At 38.8% G+C, this 23,962-nt stretch overlaps 1 protein-coding gene across 2 annotated transcripts in view; it reads right to left on the minus strand.

Moving 5' to 3' along the window:
* Positions 1-16,644, minus strand: part of LOC131064319 (probable ubiquitin-conjugating enzyme E2 16) — an 89,098-nt gene extending 72,454 nt beyond the window's left edge. Inside the window, exons 1-4 of one of the 2 annotated variants that reach the window (XM_057998421.2) lie at positions 16,508-16,644; positions 16,209-16,378; positions 15,951-16,053; positions 15,803-15,866 (exon numbers count right to left, since the gene is read on the minus strand). In XM_057998421.2, the coding sequence (XP_057854404.1) occupies positions 15,803-15,866; positions 15,951-16,053; positions 16,209-16,372 (331 nt within the window). In that variant the 5' untranslated portion in view covers positions 16,373-16,378; positions 16,508-16,644. Of the gene's footprint in view, positions 1-15,802; positions 15,867-15,950; positions 16,054-16,208; positions 16,379-16,424 lie in introns of both variants that reach the window. The other variant, XM_057998422.2, reaches the window with a different exon arrangement.
* Positions 16,645-23,962: the final 7,318 nt, after the last annotated feature.

The following is a 23,962-nucleotide window of genomic DNA, read 5'->3' on the forward strand; positions in this document are numbered from 1 at the left end:
ACAAAACGTAAGTCCCTTTGTGTTACCAGCAATATCACATCAAATCATTATGTCCATCCATCATTAAAGTCGCTTGTTCGCATTGCAAACCTTGGGGTTGCCTTTTTTGATCACATTGTTTAGCATATGAAGTTTCCTTGTTCAAGAGAGGATAGAATTCTTAGTATTTTGTAATGTCCCCACTTTGAAATATAATTTAATAATAAATAATAATAATAAAATTAAAATACAAAAGAATAAAAAATTAAAATAAATTAAAATATTAAAAAAATATAAAATTAAATATAGTTAAAATTTGATTTAGTTAATGAATGGTCAAAAGGCATGAAATGGTAAGTTGTGACTCCCCCAAATATGAAGTATAAAAGGGAGAACAAAACTCATTTGAAGGGGGGATAGTTTGGGAATCAGAGGTGCAGATCTAATTTGAGTAAAAGTTCAGATCTGATTGTGAAACGTTGTGTCCCTTTCAAAGGGGCAGAAATAATTAAGAGTTGCACTCCTTCAAAGGGTGCTGATGGTGAAAGGGTGTCCCTCTTGCCAAAGGGCATACATGATGAAGGGGTGTGACCCCTCCCTCACATTGAGAGATATAAAGGAAAGGAATCCAAGCATCCAGGGAGATCACCATCGATCAGATCAGATCAGACCTGTTATTAAGTGACAGGCAGTAACATCTTTGTTCTTGGCTGGGGATGTGCTTAATATGTATGCTTAATATATGAAGCCTGATAATGTTCTTATGCAGAATTCAGTAGTAATATTAATATAGACTGCAGTATGTATGACAGTCATACTTAATTTCATATATATCCATACTACATGAATCAGTTGGAGAGAAATAGACTGCACTCAGATTACATCAACGTCACGGGCAGATCAGACTTAAAGACATAGACCTTCAGAAAGCCACACCAAAACTGACTGATTGCTTATAACAGCATCTGGGTATTGTTGACGTGTTTTTTATGACAACATCCAACACAGAATAAAGTTGCCCAACGGTCACTTCACTCTCTCTTGATCAAAGTACGATTGCATGCTGATATAGTAGGAGAATCAGACAACCGACTCCAAGGTTCCTTTTATGCTACGGATGTGACTCAGTTGGCTGATGTGATTGCTGGTAATCCAAGGGGCCTTACGTATGTCGAAGAAATTTATGCAAGCTCAAGAATTTATTGATGCGGATGATTTGCAATGAAGCTCTAAGTTTTAGATTTTAGATTTTGAAATATGCAGAAGGGAAATAGAATAGGGCAGAGGGAAACTAAACTAAAGGTAATCTAATCCTAGGAGAAACGGGATAAACTTGTGCAAAATCCAACCGCGCTTCGCTTCGCTAGCAAAGCACAACTTACACGAAGGCGGTCCAATCTTCAAGGGGTGTGTTAAAGATTTTCAAATCATCAAAAGAAACCATCAAATCGAACAATCTCTTCTGACAATCGAAGTTGAACTTACACATATAACGAGGCTCAGACTAACTTTGCACAGTATGCAACAATCAGCTGCACACCAAAAGTATGAGCACGAATTTGGCAACAAGTGATCCTATCAAATCCAGTTCGTCTAATAGCATGAAAACAAATCTAATCTATGAAGAGAACGAGACCATGCGAGTTCCAAAACAACACAAGAACACACCAACAATCGAACAATGTATTAAGTGTTTGCTTCAAAAAAAACTCTTAGCAACAATCTCTGACGATAGTCTCTCCCGATTACAAATGAAGGGGTCACCCCCTTATATAGGCCTCAAAGCCCAGATTACATGCAAAACCCTAATTAGGGTTTGCCCTAAAGATCCCCCACTCAAGGTGCAACAAGGTGGGAATCTGCATTAAATAACCCATTATGCCCACTTACAATAAATTTTTAAAAGGGCCTAAAATAGCGCCCATGATGATGATCATGCCTGGAATATAACTGACGTCGTTATAAATGCCCATCACCCTTCAAGCGACGGCGACATGCAAGAAGAATCCGTCATAAAACCATTATGAGGGGATGACATGCAAGAAGATTCCTTTAGCCCGTGGTGGCATGCATTGACCGGTCCCGCGCCTAGTCAATGTTCCCTTCAGCCATAAATACGCCATTATTGTTCAGTTAAAAGACTTTCGTCCAAAAACGGACGACCATTATTTCTCTCATTAATGGCGTATGCAATGAATCTACCGAAGACGGCCTCCAATTCTCCGATGGAGACACTTGGCACATTCTCGATGTTGAATTCCATCAAGGCAATCTCCTCTTCACTTCTGGAAAAGAAACTTTCCCAATCTACCATGGCTTCCTGTGTTTTCTTCATCATACCGGAGAATAAAGAAACATTTGCAAAATGTTCCTTGGGAAACGAACCGACGAAGAAGAAATCATGCAACTGGGATTTCAAAGAATTCACTGTTATTCCCCCGTCACTGAGTTTCCTTGAAAATAAAGCTTTCATGGCATTAAGGATTTCTTCCTGTATCCCTCAGATAGATTCCTTCAAGGTGACAGAATCAACGCTGAATTTATCAAGGGTGTTCTTCCCTGAACAGATGGCGTAGAACCATCGGGGAAAGTCATAGGCTTCATTCTCCTGGATTACTTTCCCGCCTACCAGTGTTTGCCTTGGGGTCCTCATCAGAGCCCTGAGTCGGGAAATGGTTAAATCTTGGTAGACATCAACATCTTCCCATAGTCCTTCCGCCATTTCCAACCTACTCAGGAGGGCCACGAATCTCGAATGGAGCTGAGCTAGATCTTCTACAAATTTTCCTGCCTCAGCATAAACATCTTCTACCCATTCTCGGGAATTCCGTGCCATTGCCTTTGCAAGTTCTGCATCATCAATTACTTCCTTGGGAAGGAAGGGAGGGGGAGTGGACGAAGGACCTGTTGACGTGTTTTTTGTACACAACCAAACACAGAATAAAATACCTAAAGGTACCTTATCCTCTCTTGAATAAAATCTCTGAATGCTGAAGATGTCGCGAAAAGGATCAATCGGGATGACTTCAAGGTTCTTTTCTGTAGGATCTCTACGTGTGGATAAGCTCCAGTGGTATGATGTGATTTTGCTGGAATCACAAGGGGACTTACACTTGACAACCTAAACGTCTGATTTGCTTTGAATATTGCTGGAACATAGGATTTTACTAGCTTAGATTTTTAAAAAAGGGAAAAAGGACGAGGGCGAGGAAAGGATCTAATTCTGATACTAAGAATGTAGGAACAATGAATGATCTTTGATGAAATTCTAACTAAGTCTTGTTTTGACATCCCAGGACCATCTCCACAAGGTTAGTGCGATCTTCGAAGGAAAGCTTTATGATGTTCAAATCATCACTACAGGCATAGACACCATCAGGCTGATGCATATCAATGAAGAAGCGACAATTGAAATTAAGCTTAAGCTGAATGATTCCAGTTGACTACACAAGGCAAGTCTACAATCAACAAACTGCTAGTAGTATGGATATACGAATTTCACCATCAATCAAACACATTTCTTCCACTCATCTAATAACATGAAATCAAAACTGAGAAGCATAGAGACCATGCAAATTGTTGAATCGACCCATAGATTTCACCATTTCTTCAATGAAGTTTTACAAGTCTTTTACAACATCTTGGCAACAATCTTTGCCTTCTGTCTCTACTCTACTCTAATTGCTATACTATTAACTGACTATTCACTAACTATTTACCCACTATTTTTCCACTATTCACTAACTACCTTCTATTAGCCTTTACAAATGAAGAGTCGGGGCTTATATAGTGCCCTTAATACAATTCAATGGCTAAGATCAATTTGAGATCAATGGCCAAGATTCTACAATGAAAACCCTAATTAGGGTTTGTTACAACAAACTCAGTTCTGACCAATGAAATAATTGTATTAATTGGACACATGTCTTCTCTGGAATATTCGACCAATGGATAGTCGGGGTAGGTACATCGAAGTTTGTGCCACCTCCCATGAGTCAGGTACATTGAATCTGGACACGCTGAGGTGGACCAATCCGACTGGAGGAGTGATGACTAGGATGCCACCTCGTCTAACACTTGCAACTTGGTAGATATCCAATTCGATGATGCTGAGAAGCTAGCTTTAATTAACTCTTCTGAAACTATCTGCTTCTTCAACAAACCCTTGCTCTGACTTATTTTGTCTTTGATGTGCAGGATGATGATGTACCTTGCCTTGAAATGCTAGATTGGAAGAGGTCGCCCTTATCCTTGCTCGATCTTCTTGGAGGAGACCGTCCTTGATTTGGCTTGATTTTCTTTGATGAGAGTCTGCCAAGTAATAGATCTTCCGACTCCGGGCCGCCATTTGATGCCTACACAAAAATTCCAAAATTAGTCTTTAAGCATTATATCTTAAAATGTAGAAATTAAGACTCTCCAAAGGGAAAATTCAAGATATTGATTAGGAAATTTCATGATAAATCTAGAATTCTTCATTTCCTAATTAGTTAATCAACAAAATCAAACTCTCAAGTCTTAGACTTCTTTTCAAAAATTGCTATGAAATTAAAACAAGCCTTGACGAAAAATATCAAAATGATTTCCATACCTTCTCTTGAGTACTTAACTCTAAGACCTTCGAAAATGATGAAAGAAGACTGGATTTTGCTAGACAAGGTTTAGATTGTAGTCTTCCCTTGGATGAATTACGCCTCCATTAGTCTTCAAAAGAGCTCTACCTTCCACTAGCTTCTTCAAAATCAGGAAATTCGCCTTCAAATACCTTCCAAAATCTAGAAATTATCCTTCAATCTAGCAAGAAATTCGCCTCTCCAATTTGCTCCTCAATTTCGCACTTAGAAGGATGAATGAATGATTTGAAACTTAAAGCAATACTCCCCCATTATATAGAGCGCTCACCCTAATCAACCATGAGGCCGACCTAGCAAATAAGCCTTAAAATAAAATAAAAACCACTAAGAAGAAGGCCGACTTGACAAATAAAGGCAAATAACAAATATTGAGCGCCCAACTTAATTTTTTCATTTTCAAAATTAATTTCAATGCCTCCAAGGGGAATTTTTTATTTATTTCAAGGCCTAAAAATTAATTTATTAAATTGTCAATGCCTTAATAAATGCGAATTTAATTTATCCTTTCCAAAGGCTTCGAAGTTAGCAATTTTGGTGATTTAGTGCAAACTGGAGAAACATCAATGATTGATCAAGGCCTCAATGAAGATTGACAATAATTTCGCCCTGGACCCTTAGCAAGGGTCAGGAGCGATTTTCCAAATTAGGCCTTAAATATCCTATTTTTGCAAATCCAAAATATCACCAAGGCACTCCAAATGGCATCTTTTACTGAAATTTGGGTTTGATTTCACTTGAATTTTGGAAGAAAAGTGCATTTAGGATTTTTTCGCCCTGGACCCTCAGCAAGGGTTAGGAGCGATTTTTCAAATTTGTGCTTACTCCTTCATCAACTTTTCTTGAATCCACCCTTCAAGGCTAGGCAAAGGTCTTCTTCTTCCACTCCATCCAAGCTTGGTTCGTTCCTGCAAGGCAAAATAGGGGATTTTCAAATTTTCGCCCTAGACCCTTAGCAAGGGTCAGGAGCGAATTTTGCAATCTAGACTCAAAATGTTTCATTTTTTAACTTGAAACCTCTTTGACATTCCAATTCAACCAAGACTAAGCAAAAAACATCTCCGACAAGATTTTCGCCCTAGACCCTCAGCAAGAGTCAGGAGCGAATTTTAAGTTTTCAACAAAATCCTTCACTTTTTCAAATTGACACTTTCTCAGATGGGTAAAGGGAGATGCGCTTGTTTCATCTATGTCCAAAACTTGACTCTTTTCATTGCAAGATGAGAGTTATTCAAAATTTCGCCCTGGGCCTTAAGCAAGGGTCAGGAGCGATTTTACCTTTGTTGCCCAAAATTCATCAATCTTCATGCTTTCAAACCCTCAATTGCATCAAGTGACGTCCAATCTTCCTTCTGGGAGACCCTGCACAAAACAAGTTAGCCAAAATTAGTGAAAAATAGGCTCATACAAAATTTTCGCCCTGGACCCTCAACAAGGGCCAGGAGCGAAATCTTCATTCCAGGCTAAACTATTCAATTTTTTTGGTTCAAACCACTTCACAGGGCGAGGTAAGATCATTTTCAAGGCCAGGAACAAGGTTTCAAGCTCAAACAAGGTGGCACATGAAGTTTATAATGAATTTCGCTCTGGACCCTCAGCAAGGGTCAGGAGCGAAATTCCTAATCTTGGCCAAAATCCATCATTTTTTCAAGGTTTTCAAACATTTCCAACTTTCCCTTCAAAATGCCTTGCAAGTCAAAATTTGGTCAAATAAGGCAAGAAATGAGTCCTAGATTGATTTTCGCCCTGGACCCTCTGGAAGGGTCGGGAGCAAAATTCGCTTTGGACCCTCTGGAAGGGTCAGGAGCGAAAATTTGACTTTTTGAACCCTCCGTCAGGATCATTTTATGGAATATAACATTTAAGTATAAGTGACTTATACTTTAAGTTATATTCCATATATACTTTCAGGATGTTTGAGAGTGGTTTCAGACCTCCAGGAGTTATATTGCAAAATCTAGTTTTTGGAGGATTTTTAGTTTTCCAGACTTAGTCAAATTTCAGGATCAGGACATTCCAGACTTAGCCAAATTTCAGGATCAGGACATTCAGACTTAGCCAAATTTCAGGATCAGGACATTCCAGACTTCATTTCATCAACTTGACCTCACTCAAGCAGAACCTACTATCCAGGTGATCCCCTTAAAACACTCAAAATGTAAAGGCTAACAGACAAAACCCTAAAAGACCTAGAAAACAAACCCTAAAAATTAAAAAGCAGGGGTCCCCATTTGCAATGGGGCGATGTGTGAAATGGTCACAACAAGACCTGCTTCCCTGAGGGGTTTCTTGAAACTCCTGACATACTCGTATAGAAGTCCGTTTTCCTCCTTTAGCCGCTTACATTTTGCTTTTGACTTCAGCAATTTCTCCTTCATGGCAAAGGAAGAATCGTCGAAATCTCCCATTACTTGACCAGTGGAAGCATGGCCAAGATCCACCTGTCTGATGACGTTATCTTCCTGCCTAATCTCACTCCTATCCTTATCCACCGCAGGTTCAGCAATGTGCAAGGTCTGGGCTCCGGATTCTTCCCTAACTACCTTGGAAAACTTCCGGGGGGCTTTTCTTTCTGGTGGCTGATCCATCCTCTTCAATAATTCTTCTAATTCCTGAGCAGGATTGGGCTCCCTTCTTGCTTCATTTCCCAGTCTGTCTACCAACCAATCTAGCGCGGGGATGAAATGGTTATGATCCTCTGCATGCTCCCGTTCTTGAGATTCCTCTTTCATTTCGCCAAAGATAGTCTCTATGAAATTATCCTGGCGAACCTCTTCCAGGTGCGGGGAAACTTCTTGTCTCTGACTTCTTGGCTAATGACGGCCCTGTGAAGCATTGATGCTAAGTATATCAGGTGTTGGAACATTCCCTGGAAGAGGGCCTGCGGGATGTGGGAACATTTCTACTTCTTGTACGCTTGCGGAGCTAACTGGTGAATGTTCCCTTCCCGTCCTCGTTCTCTTTTGTGGAGGCTCCTCCTGTTGGGCTTCCTGCTAAACCTCGCGCAGGATTTCCTATTGGATATCCTTTGTCTTTGTTACCCTTGGCCTCTTTGGGGCACTTTTTCCTTTGTCCACCCGGGCCTCTCTTTCTGCCTGACCCTGTGAAGAGCCTTCAGTTGCCTCACTATGAGAATCCAGATTTCCCATCAGCTGGTATGTCAAATGGACATGGTTTTCCACCAACTTTCTTGTCTGCCTGTCAATCCAATGCTTAGTGAATTTTAGCACTGGTTTGGCCAAAGTGTTCAAATCATCTACCTCCGGCTCCAACCAATCTGGCAACAGGATAGGTTGATCCTTTATCCTTTCGAATTTGGGTTGCATCAAATCTGAGTCTTCCTTCACCTAGTCTGGTACCTGATGAATCTCACTTATTCTGATGGTGTCGAGGGGCAGTCTGGAGTGCATTCTTCTCCAGACCTCAAGGTCATCCTCGGCTCCTGCCCAGTAATCCTCCAAGTGAAATCTATATATGAATTTGACACCGGCAACCTTCCTAATCTGGCTGTAAGGATCATATTGGGCCCTGGAAGTGTAAAATGGTAGGCGGTAAAATGCCAATTCGCTCGCTGCACTTTCAACGGCCTCCAATCCTGGGCATATCTCCATGAAATCCCCCAAGACAATTGGAAATTCAATAGATTGCTTCTTCTTCTTCTTCTGTAGCTGATCGTAGGCAATCAATTGCCTCATGAGCTCGAGCAATATAAGCTTATCCGACGGATATCTAGGCAACTTGTAAGACTGGAAGGAGAAGCCATGCGTCCTGATGTAGGTGAACTTGGGGAACTGCAGGAACGCGGCGCCATACTTCTGAACCAAAGCACTTGCTTGCGGAGACAGCCTCATGTGCAACTTATTTTGCATAAGTCGTGTCAGGTACATGGTGAAGGTGTCATTCGCCAACTTGTAAGAATTCACGTTGTGGAGATGTAGCTGAGGATAACATTCATGCACCTTCAGCTGAGCTGGCCCGCAGCCCATGATTCCTCTTGCTGGCAGCCCATCGAATCCACCCCTTCGTGCCAGCATATAGAATAGGTAGGAACTCATGGAAAAGGACTGAGACCTTTTCTCCTGCAGGTTCTTCAATTGTTCGTGCAAGTAGTGGCTGATCAATCTAGCCCAGTCGATCAGTGTATTAGAATTCATGATCTCGCCAATGTAGAAGAACATCCAAGGCTCAAAGTTCACCGAGTGTGAGCATCCCATTACTCTGCTCAGCATCTTTATCATGTCCACATATTCCTGCTTGAACTCGAAGATTGTGAGAGTTTTGGGCATCTTGGAAACGTGTACTCTGGGCTTCAGCAACCATTGCTTGTTGATCAAATCAGCACATCTAGCGGGGCTTGCTTCATAGACCGCTTGAGATCCGCTGCTGGTCCTGTACGTCATGGAGTAATGTGAAGGGATTCCGAAGGCTTCGCCAATTGCTTCTGGAGTCAAAGTTGCCAATAACTTGCTGTATGGCGTTGAGATTGTCTTCCGCTCCAAATTGTAATGTGCTGCACATTTCAAGACTAGATCTGGGCATTGAATGGCGGGAGGAAAGCCAGCTGCTGCAACTATTCCACTTCTCACAATTTTGACAGCTGTCGGAGATGGATTGTGCCCTGCAGTTCCGAACATTCTTATCTTGAATGCTGCCCAGTTGAACGTGTCGAAGTTGGTATCACTGATCTCTTCCCATCTTGAATTCAACCGAGAATGGGGAAGAAAACCCTTCATCTCTGCTTTGATCATTGCCTGCCTAGAGATAGTAGCTGTCCTACTAAGTTCCGCCATCTTGGGAATACTTCGAAATGATGAAATAGAAACAAAGTATAAAAAACTTTTCACTTCTTCACTCTTCCTTTCTTGAATCTTGCACGTGAAAAATGAAATGTTTTTCCCAACTTATATAGAATTCTCAAGAGGCATCAAATTAGTAATTGCATTTATGGCGCGTCATACTTTCCTTAATCACTATGACATGCAAGGCAGTTTCCCATGCGTGTGAGTTTCAAAATTTAGAACCTTCCTTAAATGCTCCCAGTCAGCGTCATACTTGGAAGATTCCTCCTGCCAACTCGTTGATTTCACACTTTCCAATTTTGGAGAGAGATTGCAGGATCTTTCTCGCGATTTGCTCAATTCCACTCCGACTTGTCATCTCGCTCTGTCGAAGGAATTTTCCTGGCTTTTCTCCATATCCCTATTTTTTAGGGATCTTCCTAAATTTTAGGAGTCAAGTTCATTGGATGGGGAATTTCGTCCTGATTCAAAATCTATAAAAATTTCTATATTTAGCCGGGGTTTGATGTCTAAAAATAGCATATTTGAAAATTCGCCCGAGGGGAATTTCTGTTTTTATCCTTCCTTGACTCCTTGGATTCTGTACCTTAGGCAAAATTTCAAACTCTCTGCTTGGGTGAAATTTTACCATGCCAAGGATTCATGAATTTTCCTCTTGTAAATGCCTTCATGGATTCAGCGCCCCAGACCAGACCTGGGCGCATTTTTACTCTGTCCATGGAGAGGCGGAAAATTGCACCTGTGAATGCCTCCTTGGTTTCAGTGCCCCAGACCAGACCTGGGCGCATTTTTGCTCTGTCCATGGAGAGGCAGAAAATTGCACTTGTGAATCCATCCTTGGTTTCAGCGCCCCATACCAGACCTGGGCGAATTTTTTACATGTCCATGGAGAGGTGGAAAATTGCACTTGTGAATGCCTCCTTGGTTTCAGCGCCCCAGACCAGACCTGGCGCATTTTTGCTCTGTCCATGGAGAGGTGGAAAATTGCACTTGTGAATGCCTCCTTGGTTTTAGCGCCCTAGACCAGACTTGGACGAATTTTTCACATGTCCATGGAGAGGCGGAAAATTGCACTTGTGAATGGCTTCCAAACTTAGAATATTTTGACCTTCCACTTCAGGGATGATTCTCACATTAGCCATTTTAGACCCCTGCCTGTCTGCTTTCAACTTTCCAGATTTAGAAGTGATTGTGTATGTTGATTCTCCGCTGTCTGCTAGCCTGATCCTGCCATAAATAGATTTTCCCGAAATAGAAACTTCCAAAAATGTCAGAGTTAGAGCCCAAGACAAGACGCCGAATGACTTACTAAAAAATAGAAATTTACTAAAAATAGTAAGTTTGATTTTTGGCAAAATGGCGACATTTTGGGACTCAAAAAATCCCTAAAAAATAGGGACTTTCTAAAAATAGAAATTTGCTCCGTTTGGGCTCAAATTTCACCGGGAGGTCCCTTGAAGGGTCCTGATTCCAGTCGTATGCTTAGTTTTCCCGAAACCCTAACAGGAACCCCTAAAATCTAGGACAAAAGGCAAAAACCTAAAAAAAAGGACAAAACAGGCTTTAGACTTCACAGAATTTGCTTGACAGAGAAGCAGATTAACCCCAACTGACTCCCAAACACCCGTAACGCGGAGAGACTAAAGAGATTGCCACTAACACACAAAACGAAAGCCAAATGACCAAAAGGGCCTAAAAGCAAAGGGGGTCCCTATCTGGGATGGGGTGATGTGTGATTAGGTCACAACAAGTATGATTACCAGGGAATTCCTTATGCAAATAGAAAACACATACAAATAGATTCAGATATATACAAAAGTTTGATCTACAGTCTGATCTGAATGAAAAAAGAGTCAAAAGGGAGAATACTAGAGCAGAACAGAAAACAATAAAGGGACCGGCAAACTATTTTCCCTTTAAGAAGATAAAGGTACCCTCTCTCTAACCCTCCCTTATCAATTGAGAATAGTATCTAAGGCAAGATTTAGGGCAATCCCAAAAGGGGACATTACATATTTTATCCTATGTTCGAGGTGTCATAAAAAAAAACACATCAACAAGCACGTTATTTACAATATTACAAAAGAATTAAATAATTACAACTTGACCTAGCACTTGCAAGGTGTACAGCACCTAGTCATAACACCTTTTGAGCTAGAAATGCAATTCACCCACTTGTGAGGATTCTTGAAGTGTGTTTGAACAAATACGCTCCACAAAACACATCCATTTCACTCAATAGATGATGATGAATGGTTTGGTGTTTGTTCACCACAACCTCTACTTTCAACTCAAGAAAAATTGAGTTACAAAAACTTGCAATTTTAACTATTATTTTGTTGCACTTTGCAGACAGACTTCTAATACTTATTTCATCTATGTCACACACTTACAATTTGATTATAGCAAGATGTGTTGAGGACAATTAGCCAATTGACATTGACAAGATCAATCCATATTCAAAACGGATTCCAACGATTAAGAGACTTTTTGATGATGAGGACCTAGCTATCTTGAAGGAGCTATGTGATGAACAAGAAATCAATCAAATGGCAAACATCAACATCACAATATGCAGCCCCCTTGCAGATCATAGCAGCTAGCCTTGTAGCCTCACTCATTATTTTGTTGCTCTGTATGTTAACTTTGTATTTTGTAATTTGTAATTGATTTCTAGGTTCAAACTTCAAATTCAAACTAAGTAATAATGTGTTATGGAGTAGAATCTGCAACCTCAAAATTACTGAACAAAATCTATTTTTCACGGTATACACTCTCTTGCTTCACTTTCTGTCTGTATGCACTTATTTATCAGCACAACCTCCCTTGAAAATGATAGATGCAAGCTGCTATATATAGTACTCAACATGGATACAATCGGAGAAGACATGGAGGATCCTGGGACACCTTTATCTTTGATTGGTTTCTTTGTTTATAGCATTACACCAGTAGCGTTCATCTGCTCAAGAAAGGTTGAATAAAGCACGCGTGATATTTCAGAGTCCCAATTTGTGGAAGACACATACTCATACACGCTTACTTTGGTTGCACTCTTTGGTCAAAATAAATTGGATATAGAAACCACAATTGTGCTTGTATTTATTTTGTCAGGCATTTATCTCTATGGGGGCAGACATACAATGTGCCACTTTTCAAATTCAAACTGCTTGGCCAGCTTCTGCATGTTCCATCCTCTTTCTGATTTGCGAACACAGAAATTAAATTGTTTTCAATGCAAAATGTTCAGAGTACTCTAATATTTACAAATTGTGTAGTGTTGTGTCATCAAATATTATTGTATTGATGCATATCAAATGCATGTTTAAAGGAGGTTACAACCATAGAAGCAAAAATCTTTCTCAGGACTAACTTACCAAACCAACAGATAAAGACACTTTTAAGTTTTCACAATAATATAGAGAAATTATCAGAAATCCACAAAATGCACAAAATTTCAATAAGGGGAGAAATAAATGATGATTCTATATATTTTAAGGCCACCCTATTTGCATAGAGATTGACAGAGAGAGAAAGTGTGTGTACACCATGAATTTCATATGGATTTTCCTCGTTAATTTTGAGATCGCTGATTACAGTGCGCACTGCACAGTGTGTTACTAATAGTTTGACTTTTTACAACTGTACACTTGCAGGTTAATTATTTAAACCTAAAATTTAGACTAAACCTCATTAGAGATAATGCCACATCACATATTTTTATTATATATCATGAACAAAAACGAAAAAAAAATTCCTTATTCATTGATTTATTTATTTACTAGATATCATACAATATCATAAAATAATAACTTTTTATTGTCAATATCATATTTTTGTTATATTTTGATGTGGCTCATTTCGAACAACGCCTTCTATTAAATAAATAGTAATATAAAAACTACTGCTGACTTTAAAGTAAAAACAAATGATGTAATTTGCCCTGCTTAAAAAATCTAGATCTGGAAGTCTACAGCAACAGAAGCCCATCCGGTCTGCAACAAGGGTACACTACATCAAATTTTGGGTTCATAGGAATTACAATGTGTAGTTGTAATAAGTATTTTGGCTTAATTGTGCTGAAAAGGAGACCACTTTCCATATGTATCACGGCATTAATAATGGGATATTTGCTAGTAAGACAGCGGTGGTTTCAGATTGTCCAAGAGAAAAAAAATTAAAAAACAATTTCAGATTTCCTCCAAACATGATTGGTACAAGTTGCATGACATGATGGTAGCTTATGCAAAGATCACATCTTCGCAACCATCCTTAACTAGATCAACTCTCTATATTGCAAGATATAGTGATTTTTTCCAGAGATCTGCTTCTATGGTTACAAACTTACAACAACACTTCTTATATATCACCGACATTAAGTTGATGTAAGTAGATTTCACAATACATGAGACCGTCTATTGCCACTTCTAGATTCAATTGTGTGAATGTTTTTTGCATCAACGTTACAGATCACACTCTGTGGTCCACCAAATCTCCTTAGGCTCTCTACTATCATCCTAATGATGGATCACAAAGTGCGATTTAATACGCCGACAAAAAATCACTCACACAATCAAATCCAGAAGTGGCAACAGACATGATTAAGTTATTCATTATAAAACACAATTATTATTGTACCGTGTGCATATCAAATACATGTTTAAAGGAGGTTACAACAACATATTCTACTTATATCACTAACAAAGTCCTGTGGATATTTTAAAGTATTCATTATAGAATTCAAATATTACTGCGCTGCATGCATATCGCAAACATGTTTAGAGGAGGTTACAACAACACTTCAGCTTATATCACTAACAGAGTCTCGTAGACAAAGTAAGATACAATAAGGGCAGGTACAAGGACACAAGCAATGGTCTGGGCTATAAGGAGCAATTCAGATTCATGCCCTAGTTCTCATGTGAAATCCAATCCAGATATGATCAAATATTCATTATAAAACTCAACTTCACCCCAACCACAAAAGATAAATGCAAACTGAACAAATCCAGCGATGACTAAGACAACCTGATACTACCAATAATAATTGGATCAATCCTACTAGGCTTTCATATGTTAGGCCTTTCAGACATATATTGCAATACAGTCTTATGGCATGTAAACTATTACTCTCTTCGCTTTTTATTCCCCTTGAATTAGTAGTGTTTGATAATGCCCGAAAGTGTGCCTATAAAGACAAGATTCTGTAGAGAAAGTATAAGGATGTGCCATATACAACCCAATTTATACCATAAAGACCTGATTATGTAGAGAAAGTATAAGGATGTGCCATATACTACCCAATTTATAAAATTTATTAGACTGTATAGTTTGACTTGCTATATTTTTATATAATAGTATATATAAGATTCTAAATAATTACTAAATCATAAAAAATTACTATAGATAAATATAACCATCCTTTAACTAGATCAACTAGATTAAGCATTCTTAAGACAGAATACTACCGAGATGGGATGCTTCACCCCTATGTGCATCACCATGATGCAATGAATGCTTAATGGACCATTCATGCCCATGAGAGATGGGTTCATGTGAGCCATCATTAGTCATGAAATATGGTTTAGTGAGTTTGATTCAAACACTATACAGTTGAAACTTGATAAAACGTCATATTATATTTTTGTTTAAATTAGACACAAGAATGAGATTGTAAATCATTTCGGACATATTGTGATTATGCATCTTTTAATCTTTACTGTTTTAGCATCTTTTTACCAGAAATTAGGTCTTTAATAAAGAAGTTTCTCGAAAATGAGTCCTAACCGTAAGTGAAACCTTCAAAATTGCTTCTATAATTAAAATGAGTATGGCAGAGAGTTGAGTTCTTTGTGGCAAGTGATGTATCCTTGCTCTTAATTCTTACCATTCAACTCGTTGTTTTAATCTTTTTCAGTCTCTTTTAGGATCCAATAACCCAATTCTTGCAAAGTTGGTATGATGTTACAAAGAAACATGGTGACCTGGGAACACATGGTTCAGGGAAATAGTCCGCAGTCCCCACCCATGGTTAATTCTTCTTAAGAATATCATTAAACTTAACAGGACCAAACCCTTATGGATTATCTCTCATACCCTATTTTAAAATGGCATTCCCATTTCTACATCTTTAACTGACTACATGAAGAAGTCTTAAACACCACAGAAACATCTTCTGTGGTGTATCCCACGGTGAACAGAACAATAAACCAACTTCAACACTAATAAACATTTTAGGTAATGGGTTTACGAAGTTCAACATGTGCCAAAAAGAACTTTTAATATTATATTCCTCTTCAGTAGCAATTGCTGATGCTTGGCATATAAACACCCAGTTGCAAGTACTTTGATTTGAAAGCTGTCATGTAACATTATGAAAAACACGTATTAACGTACCTAGACAAATGTGGCCGTTGCTGTAAATGTGGGCATGCATAGGAGTTGGCTGGAGAAAAATAACCTGCATCCAAAAGAAGCCCTAATTACTAAAATCTTACTCCTCCAACCATCCAGTAAAAAAGTTACAAAACAAAACTCAACTAACCTGTGGAGCTTCCATTGGGTAATGCTCAGGAAAATCCACCTGAAGCTGAAAGACTTCATTGTCATAAAGGGTCCCTGGTGCGCCTGTCACTTCAATAATCCACCTACCCAAAAGGTTAAAAATAGATAAAGTTCAGGTGTAGTATTTTATCTTAAGACCAAATTGCAGCCCACTGGGCCAAATCATTTAATACTTAAGAATTGCCAATTTTACTATCATAAGCAATACAAAAACAAAACAAAAATTAAAAATACAAACCTCTGCAAATTGTCGGTTGCTTTGTGCTTAAATCCAGCGGGGGGGTTAGACTGCCATTCAATAAGCTCTTTTTGTAGCCTGTTTAAGGCTATCCTGGACAGACCCTGAACCCCAAAAATTATGTGACATGGATTCCATTTACCCAAATGCCAACCGCCAAGCATTTAAACCTGAAAACCAATGATTGAACTAATATATAAAAACAGTTTGGCCTACCTTTCTGGAAGTTGAGGTACTGCTCATTGTTGCACAGAAAAATAAGGGTTGAGAGATACAGGAAGTATGAAATGAAACCAAACCTCCAAACTTTTCCAATGAGAATTTTAAAACTGCTTCTCAAAAACCCGTCAATATCGATAACCAGCGACCACCGTAATAAAAACAAGATGGTACATTATCGACGTAGAAGTCAAATTCTCTCGAGTGCTTTATTTGTGCAAAGGTTACATAAAATATCTTGTTTAATTACAAAAATTAGTAAAAATATTTATTAAAGGTTTTATATTATTAAATAATAATAATAGGTATAATTAAATATTATATCTTTTTATATTTTTAAAATTATTATATGTTAGTGTTTTAAGTGTTGTTTATAGTATTTTAAAATATTAAGGATTTAATAATTAATAGATTTTGGATAAGTTTCCAAGAAAGAAGTAATTTTGAATGTATTTTAATTTATTAATATTGATGATTATTTTTAAACATATCTAAGAATGTCATAATAAGTATTATTAATCATAAGAAAATTGATAAATTTATAATAATTTTTTAAATTATGTATATTTTTACTAATATTTTCATGATATGTGTAAAAAATATATTATTTTTAGAAATTCAAAGAAATCGTAGATTTGTCTAATTTTTTATGTAACCATAAGATTTTTTTGTATTTGGTCACTATTGTCAACAAACGTCCCGTGATTATCTCAAAATATATTATCAAATATCTATTTTATTTTGTAATCTATTCTCGTGCAATTCAAAAGATATCATGATTGTATCAAATGCAATCCATTGTTTTCACTCAAATTACTTGAGTATTTGATTTATAATGGAATGTTCTTTGAATTGATTTCTTATTTGGCTTGACTATGTAAATTATCAAGAAGTTTCCTACAAAACAAATGATAGTGCATAGTGGTTCCACTCATATTTCATTTCAAAGTCTCATCAACCAAGAAGCTCACTAATAGGTAACTAAGCATCTTGTCATGTAGCCAACTTAGACAATAGTTGTCATTATTCAATCAACAACATGAACTTCAAATTTGGTAACATCAACATCAATAATCACTTAAAAAATAATTATTTGGTCTACATGTCATGCCTAATATATATATATATATATATATATATATATATATATATATATATATATATATATATATATATATATATATATATATATATATATATATTGATGCTCTGCAAAATGGACAAGGTTAGCAAATGACCAACAACACAAGAAACCAGAAAATCGTTAGTGTTAGTTAACCAAAAGCTAATATAAACAGGCATATCAAAAGAGATGTTAAAATCATGCTAATATATCTAACAAACGAAACAAAGATAATGAGGCATCTCCAAATGCTTCTTAACATGCTCTTAGCTCCTTCTCCCTTGTTCCTCTCCTCTCCAAGTTCCAAAATAGTGTAGCTTTCAGCAGCTTTTTGCACTATGGATGCTCATGGAGGTTTGAGATTGAAATATTGCTCTTAATGTAAAATGAAAAGCTAAAATACTAGATGATAATAAAATGATTGATTTTAACCCAAAAACAACAAGATTTTAGTTTGCTATGCTAAATGCTCTCTAAAATGCCTATAGGTTAAATGCATACAAGTTTTCAAGATCTGGATTATGAAGAAATGGGCTCTATTTATAGGAAAAATGGAGCAATGGATGGTTGAGATTGAATAATCTCAACAAGGGTCAGGATTGAATGATTTCAAATCCATGTGAGGGCTTTCAACCCAATCCCAGGATGACAAGTGTCAATGTGAGATAGGTTGAGAGGGGAGGGAATAAGCATTAAATGCTTGATATGACTTTAAGAGTTAGAGTCAAGGTTAGTTGAATGAATAAACTCTTTATTCAAAGAATAAAGCTTTTATCCAATGGATAAACTCTTGTGCAAATGTGAAAATGATGAATATGGTCAAAACAATAAATGTTTGGGGAGACAAGTTTGAAATAACCATAAATGGTTATGTAAGAGCCATAAATGGTCATGTAAGAGCCATTAGTGGTCTTGGAAGACTTTGGGGGTTAATTTGTTGAACACGCAAAGCATTAAAGTCTTTGAAAAGTGACTTCATTTTGCTTAGGAATGTGACAATAATTAGAGGATGGATTAGGTTAATTAAGAAGGGGTTAGAAGAATCTAGAAGGGGATTAGATTTTGCAAGTGGATTTGGTGGGTGAGGGAAAATAGGATTTTATTAAAATAAAAATTCATTTATTTCAATAAATGTGTGCAAGTTGCATTTGTAGGAAAATGCAAGTGGGGGGGGATAATGATTTAAATAAATATTTTTATTTAATTTATTTAAAAGAGGAAAAGGGGATTTTAATTAAATAAATAGATTTTATTTATTTAATTGATTGTGAATTTGATTTAATGAATTAATTAAAATAAATTGAATAATTTATTTAATTAATAGAAGAATGTTTGGGAATAAATTAATTAAATATTAATTTAATTAACTGATGGCTAGTGGATTTTTAATCAAATAAATAACGAATATTTATTTAATTAAGCCAGACAGATTTGTGTGACTACATTTGCCCCTCTTTGAGACGGTGCGATTTATCGCGTCGTTTCAAAGAAAGAAAAACTGGTGTGAAGAAATGCCTCATAAAATGTAAATTTAATGGGTGGTATGCCCCCTCAAGAGATGGGCCGAAATTTTTTTAAAAATCGGGCGATCTCTCGAAAAAGAATGAGAATTGACAAGGTGTTAGAAGAGAAGAAGTGAGCAAGACGGGTGAAAAATAGAAGAAAATGGGGGTAAAATGGAGAAATGGGGGGGCTCGGGAAGTTCACGGGGACCACGGCGGTGAGCGGGGGGAAGTTATGGTGACGGCGAAGGGTATAAATGGGGTGAAAGGGGTGAAAAGAGGATCATTTGTGACCGCGACCAGTGTGAAACCAGAGCTCTGATAGTGACCTTTTGGAGGAGCGAGCAGCAATCAGGATGCCGATACCGATTATCGAGCACAGATTTGAGCGAGTCTGACGGTTCCAGCGGCCAGACGACTACTGACCAGCAGTACGTAAATTGGAATTTTGAATTTTTACGCATTTTTTATAGGTGTTTTACTGAGTCCAAGTCGAGTCGGAGCAAGAACGCTGGAACTATGGTTTTGGCACTTTTGCTCCATGAACTAGCACTACTGTGTCGCAATGGCGCTATTGCCCCATTGTTTGAGCGCTTTTGAAATGTTTTAGTGCTATTGTATGCAAGTTTAGGCGCTATTGATTAAGAAGCGCTATTGAGGGCTTGTTTGAGCGTGATTGATCTTGATTGCGCTACTGTGTAGTTGTTTTAGCGCATTTGTAGTTTGAGCGCTATTGGATAGCTTATTGAGCATTTTTGTTAGGGTTGTAGCGCTATTGTTGAGAAACTAGCGCTTTTGTTGGTAAAATAGCGCTTTTGTTTTAGGATAAAGAGATGCCCCAGTTTGGATGAAGAAAGTTTTCTAATGTCAATGATGGATGGATGGCGATGTGAAGTGGGAGTTGTTTTGAACTATAGCAGCCTGATGAGACTTAGGTCATTAGGATAAATGTCTGTTGAAGTCTAGGTGGCCATAATTGCTTACCTGTTGAGACCCGAAGATACTTGATCAAAGTATCTGTTGATAGTCTAGGTTTAAACTTAAGAAAGTTTGAAAACAAAACAACTGATGATGATTGATGAATGTCCATGTGCAGGAGGAGTTGGGCGTGTTGCATTTATGCGAGCGACATCCTGCGACACAGGGGTTGCGGGATCGATTGACACAGACGGAGATTGATTGTACTGTGGCAACGGGACTATATGAGGTGATGCACATGCCCGTGATTCGTATGAATCATGGATTGATCACAGCATTAGCAGAGCGGTGGCACAGTGAAACGTGCACCTTCCATCTCGCACAGGGGGAGATGACAGTGACCTTAGAGGATGTGTGGCACATCCTACGGATTCCGATTCGGGGGGAGCTGGTCACATATGACAGATCCTAGGGGACCCTTGCAGTGCAGAGGATTTTTGATGAGGATGTGTTTATTGATGATGGCTCGATTGCCTGGGAGGAGATAGCGGCGTTATATGAACCTCTTCCAGCAGTCTTATCAGGTATCGTGGGAGGACTTCTTTATTCGGACAAGCGATCACATGGTTTGGTCGTGGGATGGGGACAGGTGATCAAGATGATGATGACCAAGGGGACTCGATTTGCATGGGGGTCGTGCGTGCTGGCGCACTTGTACCAGGAGCTCCATGAGGTGGTTTACCGAGGGAGGGGTTCTTTAGCAGTGGGAGTGACGCTGCTACATATTTGGGCCTGGGAGCACCTACCAGTGACTCGACCGGTGAGTCTGAGATTTCGTGTAGTAGATCAGCCGTACATGTTCATGTATAGCGACATGATGAGTTAGCCCCACCTGGGGAAGTTAGAGTGGTGGCGGCGAGCATTAGACAATCTGGATGCAGTTATATGGCAACCATACTTGGAGTGTGAGCCATGGGATGACGATGTCAAGGCACTGCCATATGTGTTTATGACTCGATTCCTCATTGGGAGGACCTCGTACCATGTGGAGAGACAAGTGCCCGAGAGAGTGCTGAGACAGTTTGGATGGCAGCAGGGACTGCCCAGTGGATCAGGAGAGTATGCTCGGGTTATTCGGGAGAGGTACACATGGGGGCCAATGTTACCGTATGATCAGGCACTGGCAGAGTTCCGGACACTGCAGGCGAGACCGTGGGATATACGATCGAGGGTCGTGGATGCAAGAGTGTCAAATGAGTACACGCAGTACCGGGCAGTGCACCCGATCTTACAGATATTTGATCCAGTAGAGCCGATCCCGAATTTTGAGGATGAGAGGGGACGGAGACAGAGGAGGGCAGGAGGTCGAGGACCGAGGGCAGGGGGAGGAGGAGAGGGAGGAGGTGGTGGAGGAGATGGAGGTGGAGGAGGTGGTGAAGGAGGAGGAGGTGGAGGAGGTGGTGGGTTGGGGATGCGGAGTCAGCAGAGAGGGAGAGGTGGACTGCCTCTACAGATATCACAGGGACCATTGATACAGGGAGGAGTTCGGCTGAGTGGGAGGGGGATGGAGAGGGAGATCCTGATGGACAGAGGGGAGGGAGCTACTGGAGAGGGTGGTATAGGTGAGGCGGCGATGGATATCGGGGAGGGAGCCACTGCAGATCTTCGAGATCATATGATAGCACACTTGCAGACTCGGGTAGAGGATTTGGAGGCGGAGGTGGCAGCGAGGGATGTGTAGCTATTTGCACGGGAGTCAGAGCTTGCGGTGGTGCTGCGGGAGAGGGATAGTGTAGTGGAAAGATTGGCAGAACTACAGGAGAGAGTCCGAGTCGGAGTAGGAGCACAGGGGCCTACGGGGGAGGTGATGAGGGAGATGCGGCGAGCACAAGCAGAGATAGACTACTGGCGGGGTTTATATGAGCAGGTGGTGCCAGTTAGTCAGCGAGCTCTTAGTTATTCTCAGATGCGGCAGGCCAGATCAGAGCGATCACAGAGGGTGCAGAGCAGTGGGGGTGTGATGGGTCCTCTGCGAATGGAGAGATCAGGGGATGCAGGAGTGAGTGGTGGTTCGATGAGGCCTCCACAGAGAGATGGATCAGGTGGTGCGGGTACCAGTGGTGGAGCAGGTGGAGGTGGTGGGACAGCATCTGGCCAGAGTGGCATTTGAGAGAGCATTTTTGCATATATGTATTGTATCATTGTTTATTTTTTGGACTGTATCTTGGATGGCTCTTGGTAGCCGATTTTGTAGACTTCGTTGTACTCTGATATATGAGATGATATATATGAGGAGATCCCATATTTTGATGATATGCAGTTGATATGTATGGATGTTTATGCAGGATGATGAGTTATTGCTTAGATGGATATGTGTACATGTATGCATTTGATGAGATGTTTCTTATATGCATGTTTTTATGATGATTTATGATGTGGGATATTGACATATGATTGCAGGTTTATATATGTATGATTTGTTTGATTTTTGATGTAATGCTTTATGTATGTGATGCCATGATGAGGATGTATGCTTATGATGATTTATGAATAGGATTTTGGTGTTTTCGATTGCAATATAATGATGAGATGATTTATGTGCTGATGTTAATGCAATGGTCGAATGAATGATGTTTATGTATGGATATGCATCTAGATGTTTTTAGATGAATGTAATATGGATAAACAAAATGTAAAGTACAATTGGTTATATGATAATGCCTAAATGAATGCATATGTATAATGGATATATATAAAATGGTATGAACCAATGTTTGGAAACAAATGGAATTATGATTCTAAATGTTTTAAATATGTTTTTAAGTAAAAATGATAATGTGAGGATATTATAACTTACAGTTTTAATAACTGCACCTTAATGCAATTAAAAAAGAGGATAATGAATGCAATGTGAATGAATCCTAAAATGAGCATAATAAGATACTTTTTAATAAATGGATGAATGCATCTTTTAACTATAAATGAATGTATGCAATAAGAAATGATAAAGGATGATGAAATGATGATGGATAATTGACACTAAATGAATGCCTAGTAAATGATTTAAAAACAATCAAAAGACAATTTGATCCTACGAATGAATCTAATTATTTATGATTGATGCAATGATGCAAATGATTAATGAAAACTAATGTCAAAAAATGAACTATATGCAATGTTAAGTTAAAAATGACATGAATGTACTCAATGCAAGATGCAACTAAATGCGATGATGATATGACCATGAGGAATGCAAGGTTTGTGAGACTTTGCATGATGCATTGATGATGTATCAGAGTACTCGATCGTGATTGTATCCAAGACCAGCTTTAATGGTCACTTTTGCATATAAAGCCTACATATGAGTAAATGAATGGATGAGTGATATGCAACGGAATGCCAGATATAAACAGATGAGATGAAATGATGATCCATAGTGCTCTATTTTCATCATTGAGCTTTAAAATGTTGGAAGAGAATACAAGCATCTTGACATAATGATTCAAGATGACCTGAGTATTCCTTACATGGATTTTATATAGCAAGTTAATACAAACGACTTGATATAAGGGTCAAGTCGACCAGAGTATTGCTTGCGGAACAAACAAGGATTATCTCCGTTCATGCATGACTTGGATCGTCCTCCTTGATCTTATGTTGATCATATCCCGAGACAAGTGCATATCGTACTAAGAGATAAGAACCTTTATCCAGTTGGATGAGGTAGAAGGAACCAAAGGAAGAGCATTGTACCTGCAAACAAACAGTATATACGTAAAGAATAAAGAATAAAGATCCTTGGTAATGGTTCATGCCCATATGGTCGAGGTATACGATGTAGTCAGCAAGCTGTAATGATCCATGTCTGCATTTGGCATAAGATCATGTAGCTTGGTGAACTTCCCACGTAGACACCATTAGTACATGCCCCAGAACTTCATCAGAAATAATGCGCAAACGATACAAAACAATGTTGAAAGATCCCAATATAG

The sequence above is a fragment of the Cryptomeria japonica genome, chromosome 3 (genome assembly GCF_030272615.1).
Source record: "Cryptomeria japonica chromosome 3, Sugi_1.0, whole genome shotgun sequence".
In the NCBI taxonomy this organism is placed as follows: Eukaryota; Viridiplantae; Streptophyta; class Pinopsida; order Cupressales; family Cupressaceae; genus Cryptomeria; species Cryptomeria japonica.